At 43.1% G+C, this 10,665-nt stretch overlaps 1 protein-coding gene across 1 annotated transcript; it reads left to right on the top strand.

Annotated features, from left to right (window-relative positions):
• The first annotated feature begins 667 nt into the window (after positions 1–667).
• Positions 668–2,855, top strand: LOC147640499 (uncharacterized). The gene is made up of 2 exons (XM_086781314.1): positions 668–2,514; positions 2,603–2,855. Exons 1-2 carry the CDS (start codon positions 797–799, stop codon positions 2,625–2,627), a joined length of 1,743 nt encoding a protein of 580 aa, XP_086637440.1. The 5' UTR covers positions 668–796; the 3' UTR covers positions 2,628–2,855.
• Positions 2,856–10,665: the final 7,810 nt, after the last annotated feature.

Genomic DNA, 10,665 nt, shown 5'->3' with positions numbered 1-10,665 from the left:
CTTCAACATTATGAGCCTAACTAGGCTTCCTACCCCCATCACACAGGCTAACGATACTTCTTGGTACAGTTGCCACCGTGGCGATTGCCTGCCCCACCGGTGTGGCAGGCAATCGCCGTTGGCAACCGGCACCCTTTTTTTTCGTGGCCAGCCAGTGTTTGAACATAAGTATGTTCAAACGTCACTGGCTGGCCATTTCACCATCGCGCACACGTTTGGATGGTTAAGTTGCTTGCCTCTTACGTGGGGTCTTGGGTTCAAGTCCCTCGTGAGTGTGTAGGGTGGTGAATGAACATTTTTTTGTTCAACCGCATGTTCATTCATGCGGGTTAACCTGTAACTTGTTGGGCACCGACAATGACGTGGCATGAAGGCCTAGATATAACAAAATCCCACTGCACCTAATTAGGTATGCTACGCCTAGCTTGCAAAAGGTCATGATGTTGTCGCAATGTACAAAGTAGTAATTACAATAGAAAAGAGGCGTAGTTCATGCCTTTTTATAGGAAAGAGGGTCCTTTTGCCTTATCTTTCCCTAAAGCCTTCAACATTATGAGCTTTTGCAATTGAGGTGTAACATACCTGAAGGCGCAAAAACAGCAAAGGACACCAGTTGAAGGGCGGCAAAAACTTGCACAGCAAGAGAACTTGAACTTATCGGCAGGCCGTTTTTTTATTTAACAAATTCCACTTTTGGCTAGGCTGTTTTTTATTAAAAACATTCGCACCTCCGTGCCAGTTAGAGCCGAGGGTTACGCCTCGCTTTTGCAGAACAAGCGTACGTAGGAGGAGGTTTATGGAGGACCTACGTCCTAAGAAGGAGAAGAGCAGCATGTTGGTTGCCGAGGATGGCACGATGCAGATCTTCGTGAAGCATGGCCAAAGCATAGCTGTCACTTTGGGCGTGAGAGAAAAGGTGTTCTCCTTACAGGCACTTATCCATGCTCGCTTGGGCATTCTTCCTCAGGAGCAAAGGCTCATCTTTGCAGGCAGACAGTTGGACTCTATGAGGAGATTGAGCTATTATGGCATCCACAAATCCTGCACTGTTCACTTAGTCTTCCGCCTCAAAGGAAGTGGTCCTGATGTCGCAGAAGAAAGTGAGCCGAAGAAGCGCATGCAACTGCATCCAGACGAACTAATGGAGGAGTTGATTGCCAGGTTTGGCCCAGAGGCTGTGCAGATGCCACTTTTAGACCTGAAGATTACCACTAGATCTACTATGACAGTGGGTCACTTTATTTCTAAGGTCATGGGCATCACTTGGAAGATAATTGATAGTATGCCGGATTTCTTTCCCAGGGAGGTCATCTTCGCATTAGCTAAAGCCGGGTTATGTGACAGTAGGCTCCCGTACTCTCCTGAGCAACTTGCTAAGGTCCCTGGTTTGACAGCGGTCTTCCAACACGATCTTTATGAGGCACAGAGTCGGTATTGTGCCGTGTTCTTCGACGAAAAGGAGCATCGCATCCTCAAGATTTATGAAAGTGTGCCCTTTTGTGATGTCAGGGGCAGCAGGATGCGACGCGGGGCTTTTGGGACCGTGCACGAGGTGAAGGAGGGTGAAGTGAGCTTTGCCCGCAAGAAGCTAAGATTTGTTGGTGCGGACGAACAAGAGGCTGCCAGCCGTGAGCTAGAGATGCTTCAACGTCTCCCAAAAGATCCGCATCTTCTTAGCTTGAGGGCGTCATACGAACAGGGCAATGATATGTATTTTATTCTCTACCCTTTTGTGGATACAGATCTGGGAGAATTTCTCGCAGCGCCTTGCAGGTTTAGGTGGTGGAAAGAAGCCAAGGAGCGGAAGATAGCTGGATACATGATTTTGGATTGGATGCTTTGCATGGCTCGGGGCTTGGCAACGCTTCATGCCAATTGCGTCAAGCATCGTGATGTGAAACCTTCAAATGTGGGGATATTTGTGAATAGTTTACAGGATTCAGCCCAGAAGTTAGACGTATACCCCGTGTGGCTTGATTTTGGTCTCGCCAAGCACTTCAAGAAGCTGTCAAAGTCTGCGGCGCAAGTTGGAACACCCCTTTTCGAGTCTCAAGAATGTTGTAGGGGACGTTCGGCAGACATCTTCTCCATGGGAACCATATACCTTGATTTGCTCTACCTCTTGAATGGAGTAAGCCTGAGAAAGCTGAAACCCTACAAGACCAAAGGGTGGAAACATATTTGTGGGAAGGAGGAGAGTGTGTTGGTATACCTGCCCTCGAGCAATGAGAGTTGGATTAAGATGAAGACATTGATAAGAGACATGCTGCATTCAGATCCTTACAAGAGGCCGACTGCCTCCAATGTGGTAGAGACACTTGCACACCTGCAGATTATCGAGACTGATCACTCTGGAGATTTTGTGCCACATTGTATAGGAGTGCCACTGCCTAGGGATGAGAGTTCACCAGCCAAGACGGATTCCACATCGGAAGGCTCCAAGGAAGATGGCTCCAAGGAAGGCAGTGATGAGGGCAGCATGGGAGAACAACTATGGTCAACAAGCTCATCCGGGTTGAGTATTTACGAAGTGACATTTTTTGACATCTAAGAAGTGTTGATATGTTTGTGTATTGATAATGTGTTGTTTGATGTTCAACAGAGGTCCGGGGAGACAATTGTCTTGATTGAAGATGAGGCCGACAGCCTAGCGGGGGATGGTATCTCTCAGGCAGTGGACGCATAACGATAGGAGGTGCCTGTGCATGTAGTGCCTAAGGTGTTTGGTGCTAGTGTAGGTAGCTATTGGTTACGAAAAACAATGTATATTTGCCTCTGTGGGATTGAGATACATGGTATCTATCCAACTCTATGCAGGTTCTCACTGGTTTTGTACATTTTGGTGTCTTGTGACTAAACCTTGTCTGTAGGAGCTTACGATTCACGTGCGCATTGCTCCTGGTGGATGCCCAGAGGATCTATTGCTGGCTGTAGCAAATAGATCTCCAGTTGGGTTTGTGGTGCTAAACCTTATTTTTGCAAGTGGGCGGCTTTCTCTTGCCTGGTAGAATGTAGGGGTTTGCTGTTATTGCTCTTAATTACGGGTCATGATGATCATGGCGACAATGGGCCCGACACACGGCATTGCTCTTTGTTCGGGCCCCATGATGATGATCATGGTCTGTTTCTTTGAATGTCTAGTCTTCTCTCTCTCTCTCTCACACACACACACACACACACACATTGTGTGTGAGGTAGATACTATATAAAAATAGAGAGAAATCGTAGTGATAAGATATACCAACTTAGAAGGAAGTTATCTTTTGTTTTACAGAAGAATGCCTCGTGCTAGATAGTTAAGGCAGCCTATAACTTACGTGCCATCTCTTGTGTACATGTCTTGGTGCCTCAAATATTCCCATGGGGCAGCCTTTTCTCGACACATTCACTGTCTAGTGTATTTGGCATGTTACAAGCCAATCTTGAAGGGGCGAATTGTAGTGCTCTGCAGTGACAAGATAAGGTTTCAGGCATGACCCATGGTAATTTTTGACAACGTTCTGAGCTGTACAACACCTTGTGGCAAGATTTCATCAGTTACGAAAGGTCCTTAACACACCAAAAGCAGCTTCTGTGCTTTCTTGACAGATTTAGCCTCAAAAAGAAGCACCAAATAGCCCTTGCCAAATGTGCAAGTCTTCAAATATCTATTATGCCAAGATGTTCTTCTTTGATGCTCTACTCAGTTACGCTTTTGCTGCCAATGGGCGCTCTTCTTTGAGCTCAGGGAGACGTGTTGCATTTGCCTGAGTTCTTGCCATGGCGGAGTCTACCCTGAGCAAGTTGACTGGTATTGGAACTCCATTGGTGCTATTGCCTCTAGGCCAAATATTCATTGAAACGGCGAGCGATGAGTTGTGGCCTTGAATGCGGTTTTGTATGCCCAAGTAGCACCCAAAATAGCCTGTGGCCCCCATGAGGAGGGATGCTGATGACAAGTTAGCGGAGCAGAGAGATCAGTACCTTATTTTTACTCTCTGCTTGGCTATTTGCTATGGGGTAGTAAGAACAAGACTTTCGGTGGAAGATCTTGGACCTGTAGAAAATGTTAGGCAGAAGCTTATTGACATAATGAGTGCCTTGAAGCTAGAAACATAAAGTGGAGAGCCAAACCTGCACAAGGTATTTTCATAGGGAAACTTTTCCACGGTGGATGAGCTGCAATCTTTAGTAGCTTCCTACAGGATTGATCGTGCCTATGAAATTTATACCCTATTTCTCAAATGGCAGCCATGCCAACGAGACTTGCAGAGCCATGTTAGCTTGGTTGGTGGGTTTGGTTGCATGCCTCTGGCGAATGTCGCAAAATTTTACATGTATCACAGCATCCCTGAATAAATATAGCGAGCATAAACCATCTTGAAGAATGCGCTGAGCCGTTATGAGCCCATTATAGTGACCACCGATTGTTACTAGATTATCCTCCGCCGTCATGTACCCATCATGGTCACACTCATTGTTCATTTTTCATTCACTTGTGTTTTTTTCCATGTATCTGTAGTGATCTTCAATTTGAGCAACTCTTCCTCCAAGATCGGGGTCACCACACAGATGGGGATGACATCATAGCTGTCCCCATCATAGAAAGTCGCCTTTGGTTCTATGGTACATGTGTCATATGGTTGGGAGGACATGCATCCACTCTTGGTTTTCCTTCTCATCTTCAAGAAAATGCTCTAGGATATATGTGTAAGGTTCCATTATTGCCTTGTCGGTGTGTGACGTACATCACGCTAGGGTTTCTTGCCCTTCCACTTCAAAGAGCCATAGGTTATCCTCTTCTCTGTAAACAATCTGGTGATTGGATCTCTTGGAGGACCTTGTGGTTCACTCAAAGTGTTGTTGACTGGTAATTTGGTCACGTCATAGTAGTTGTGCTTAGGTAAATCCACTCGCATGGTAATCCCATCATGCCTCAGATAGAGGTACTTGTAATACATGTGTCACTGGGACTATCCTTCTTTAATGAAAATATAAAAAAAATAAATTCTTCTTTCGATGGAATGTACAGTCTGGCAAAGTTGTCTTAAATATGACTTAGTACTGTTTAACATCTGGATAGTCGGATGACTAATTCCTTTTAAAAAAAAGTTAAGAATCGAGAAGAATTCAGGCAGAACATTGGAATTGCTGCCAAGAATGGGGTACCCTGGTAAAAAGAAAAGAATGGTTTCAGGATTGAAACCAAGAAAAGACCAAGAACAATTGGGTACCAATTGGTCAGTACCCAAAGATTGATTGATTTTCATAACATGTTTATGTTTGGATGTTTTTGCAGGTGGTAAGTAATTTATTGAGTATTATGTTATGCACTAACTCCTATTTTACAGAAATTGCCCAACAAGGTGTCTCTAGAGCAGCCTACAAAACCAAGTGAGGCAGTAGAAGCCCAAGAATTAGAAGAGAGTATAGCCACAAGTAACTTGGTGAGACAAGGGCCTCTGAGTAAAACCAAGCAAAGGAGCTATGGGCTGAGATAAGAGACAAGAGATGTAAATTTCTGATCAAGGGAAAACCTCCTCTATCAGAAATTGAGGTGTCCTTGCACAACCAAGCCTACCACTTTTAAAGACACTACCCAAGTATTTCAGAGACTATGAGCCTTGACGCGGTGTAAACTCATCCTTTTAACAGATTCTTCAAAGAACAAAGCCTATCACTGTAAAGACACTACCTAAGTATTTCGGACACTATGAGCCCTGACGTGGGAGCTTGAAGAAGAAAGTGACACGGCAAACCTACAAGCTCTCATGTCGGCCCCTGTGCCATGCACAGTATCATTGGTGGACTTGATAAAAATTAGACCAAACCCTTGAGGTAACTTGGCACGATGGCAAAAGTCACAGATTTTTACACTAAGCAATATGGAAAGGAGATAGCAGCGCAAGAAACGGTAAGCAAGGAATGTCAGTCAATTCTGTGAGTTTTAAACAGTTCGACATAGAGGATGGAAATACAAATCTCCCCATAAGACGCAGTGAACATCAGTTCTCAGCAATCCTACATATGGGAGCAAGAAAAAGCATAGCAACGAAAGCGGGGAGAAGTGAGGGGAAGCTGGCACTTTGCAAAACCCGCATGGGATAACAGGCAAACCTTTAGGGCTGCTAGAGAACATGACTATGACGAGCTGTGGCATAGACTACGTGCACACATATGTGATTGTTGATTTTGGCAACAACGCAGATTATGAAGTGACCTTGGGACAGCCATTCATGTGGCAACTCATGGTAATCCAAGATCGGGGTGTATGTATATGTATATAAATATATATACATATATATATATATGTATACTCCAATCTAGCTTGCTGGATATATCTTGTTCTTATGACCAAGCTACACTATTGTTTTGTTTTCCTCATAGTATGATTCTATAACTAGTTTTCCTCATGGCTTGGTCCTAGTAACAAACTCATTGAGTATAACATGCTCCTAGGACCAAGGTGCACCTCTACACAAATATGGCTTGATCTTTGGATCTCACTCATTGGTTATAGCTTGGTCTCTGGACCAAGCTACAAGAAGTTTTTTTTTTCCTAGAAGCTTGGTCATGTTTTTTGATATTAGGACCACGATCACTCTCTAGGTTATAGCTTGGTCTTGAGACCAAGTTACACTAGTGATTTGTTTTTTTTTATAGGTTGGTTATTTCTCTTGGTCTTAGGAAATGCAAGGTCCGACAAATTTTGAGATCACTTGTGAAAATTTTATCGCATGCCCAATTTTTGAAAGAATCTTTTGGTCAAACTTCCTTAGGGGGCAAAAAAATGACCTCAAACTTCCCCTAGTGTGCCTCCTCTTTCTCACTTTGTGTCACTTATGCGATGTGACAGCACAACATTCCTTGTTGTGTGTTTTCCTTGTGGGTTTCTTCAATGGTTCGGTGGCTTTCTTGTTGCTGCTATTATTCTTGTGTCTTGTGGCATTATTGCCCTTGAGTTTCTTGCTGTTGCTACTATTGGGTTTGCTACTATTGTTGTTGTGGGTCTTCATGCTTGTTAAGCTTCCTCTTTTTCCTGTACAATTTGGTAGTCTCATGATGAGGGTTTCTTTTTGTTCCTCTTCTTGTCTCTCCCCATATACGCTTAGTTTGCCTTGCCTGTTCATGGTCTCTTTTAGTCTCTTAGATGATTCTCCTACTTTTTTTGACCCCTCTACAGTGCTTTGTCTTTGATCTTTTGGGTTGTCTTGTGCCACTTGTCCCAAAGCCTTCAGGTGGGCAGGTACAATGGTTTTTCCTCATGGTTACAGTGTTGTTGCTACCCTTTTTCTCAGATTTTCTGCTGCCCAGTTGATTTTCTCCCCCTTCTTTGCTATGCGCAAGCAATTATAGTTTTTTGCAAAAATATCCTTTCCTTTTTCCACGAGGGCTAAACTTTGTAGGTAGAAAATGAACTATGCCCTCTTGTCCTGATCTATCACATCCTTGATTTAGTGCATTAACCCTTTTCTTGGTATCTGTGTATGTCTTGCCAATCTTAGCTTCTCCCTCATTAGGGAGCCCCAAAGCTTGGCTTACAACATTAGTATTGATTGATATGGGTTGCTTACCTAGGAGTACTAAAGTGTTTGTTTCCACAAATTCTTTGATGAGGCTATAAGCCCCCTTATGATTTGATAGGTGCGCCCAATCCAAAGACACCAAAGCATGAAAACCTGTCTTGTTGGCCCATCCATTGTTTGCTTGTTTTTGCAAGCTGGGTACAGCGAGAGGAGGAAATGGTGCCAAGGCCTTGGCCATACCTATGTGAGATTTCTTGACATCTACTTTGTTACTCTCTATTGCCTTGCCCTTTCCCTTGGGAGGCAAGGTTCTACTGCAACAAGTAGTAGGAGAAGTCGTCGGCTACTTACTTTGAGGTCATTTGTTGTCATGTCATTAGACTTGAACTGCATGCAAAACACTACAACCACCACTTATGTGATTTTCATTTGTTCTTTTCCTCTTTTTGCATTGATGCCTCTTATGGCCACTCTTGTGTTGCTCTTCTGGTCTCCTTGGCCTTTCACTAGAGGTTTTTTGTCTCTTAGAGCTAAGACCTTGTCATTCCACACACCGTATTACATTTACTTTGACTATTTCTTCTCTAGGTGGGTTAGCTTCAAAGTAGGGCTTCTTTTGCACCTATTGACTATCTGTGCTAGCATTGTCCCATCCATTATTTTTAATGTGAAGGCTCCTAGTTCCACTTCTTGATGTATTATGCATGGCCCAATCCATCAAATCTTGAGTTTTCCTCGATGCTTGCCCAATTTAGAGTTGTATATCAGCACTTGATCCCCTTCTTTAAAAATTTTATTCTTGCCATGCCAGCCCATGCTTTCCTCCTTTTTGGTATAGTTTTTGCCAAGAGGGTAGTTGCTTGCCTCTCCTCTTTCAAAGTGGAAAAGTGTTGTATTCTTTGTGCTCTAGATTCATCAATTAGTAGATTATGTTCCACTACCAACCTTAGGGAAGGCATGATGTACTCTATTGGCACCATTGCTTCCAAACCAAATGCTAACCTAAATGGGATCATTCCTGGAGTCACTTTGTAGGAGGTGTGAAAGGCAAATAGAGTATTGTCTAGCTTCCGGTCTCCATCCTTCTTGTTAGCCTCCACTATTTTCTTAATCTTCTTAATTAGAATTTTGTTGGTCAATTCAGCTTGCCCATTACATTGGGTGTGGTACACTGTGAATTATCATGTGCTTTTTGTCATCTCCCTTATGACATCATTCAAGGAACGCAATTTAAATACGGTCATCCAGGAGGTCGTACAGCACTCCATGGTGAGCAGTTTCCTCCTCTAGCCTTGACTAAAGGTCTCCTATAGCATTGTGATTTCTTGAAGTGTGTGGTGATAAGGAAGGGCTTGTGGGACCCTAAGCCAAGAAAGCCTGAGCACCTAAAGGGGCCATTGAGGCAATTACCAAAAGTGGAGTGGTGAGGGGGGAGTTTCTTGGAAGAATCTTCTTGAAGAATGGGTGTGTAGCATGGGGGATACACCCCTTGTAATTGTTGGTCTTTGTATGATCTTTAATGAATGAAGAAGGGAGAAGTGTGTCTTGTCTATCCATCTCTCTCTCTCTCTCTCTCTCTCTCTAACTCTACCTTTCAATTTTGTGTGTTATTGTGTATGTGTGTCAAGGGATTAAGAGTATCCACTTCATCAAGAATCACTAGGAGAGGAACCAGGAGGGTAAGCTACACATTAGTGTGATGGATTGAGTTTAGAATTGCCACCAAAGAATATTGTCTTGAACCACTTTGGTGGTCTGGTCAGAAAGTTGAACAAATTAATGTTGTGAAGGGGTGAATTCTAATAGGAACTGTCTGTCTAGACAATGCTTTCCACTGCCTTCACTTGTCTTGGTTTGTTTTCTAAGACACTGTTTTAAAGAAAATTGTTTTAAGGTTTAAAGTAAAGGAACTTGTTTGTGAATGTTAAACAGTGTGGTAGTAATTAGGAAACAAAGGATGGGTGAGTACGGGGTGGAAAGTGGGGATCGGGCTGCTTGGCCTTATCATGGATGGGTAACACCAATAAGTCGGGTACATTCCACATTTGGAAGATCTACACTAGGAACAAGTAACAACATTCATCGTAGGGGAATGCATTGGCGGCTGTGCCCATGAAAGATTGGGAAAAAAGCGTCAATGTCCCTTGAACCAAGGGCACGTGAGTATTTTCCTAAGAAAGGCCTAGTGGCACTATCAAGACGCTTTGTCTCAGGCCCTAAGCGGGGCCGGGCACATCACATTTAGATTCCAAAAAGTACATGAAAGCTATCTTTTGTCCTTACAAATCTTTGACCAAACTATAAAAAGGAGAAAGCTTACACCTTTTACTTTCACAATATCTAGTGTCACTCCCATACAATGTAGGCTCTAAAGTTGTTCATGCGCAAGTAGTCATTTATAGGGGTCTACTTGAAATCAAATGAACATTCATAAATGAATACTAATGACTTGATATGAGATGCAGATGATGTTAGAGGTAAAGATGAGAACAAAGTTCTCTTTGTTGGCTCCTTAATGAGAGGGGGAAGCTAACATCATTATGACCATTGGAGTGCCAACAATGAATTGTGAACCCGGACCCATTTGTGTAGCATTGGTAGATCTAGTTCCCACACATGAAAATAAATTCTAGTCTAACCACATAAATATTGTGGTGTGGGTTGTAGTCAAAGTTTCTATGACGGTCTTTTTGCTAGGGCTAATTATTTGGGCCCTTTCTATAGAAAAGCATCACAGTGCTCCTCTCTTGTTAGCTCTCATTCAACCAAACATGTAACCCCTCCCTCAATAACAACTAGAGCTCCATTTTCTAATTATCATTTTGAGTCTAGTGCTACGCCCTTGATGATTTCACTTCCTCTGTTTCCTTTTACTATACCAATGATTTTCAAGTCTCTAGCATTGCTAGTTATTTGAAACAACCCAACCTAGATAAACCATGACCTCTCCATGTCTATGGCCCTATTGATGAGTTTTCATGGTGATAAGGCAGGATAAAACGGAGAGTGAATATCTTGGTTAAATGTGACTTTGTATCTTTATTTCTAAATGCCTCACAATAGTTTTAATATATTAGACTATGTACTCAAACCTTCGACTCCCACCACTCAGACGTATCTCTGTAAACAACCAACGAAGGCTCACTCTCCACGGCCCCCT

Source organism: Cibotium barometz, chromosome 3 (genome assembly GCF_041138505.1).
Source record: "Cibotium barometz isolate CiBa-2024 chromosome 3, ASM4113850v1, whole genome shotgun sequence".
Classification (NCBI taxonomy): domain Eukaryota; kingdom Viridiplantae; phylum Streptophyta; class Polypodiopsida; order Cyatheales; family Cibotiaceae; genus Cibotium; species Cibotium barometz.
Note: the sequence above shows the minus strand (reverse complement) of the source record. Positions and strands in the feature narration are given on the sequence as shown.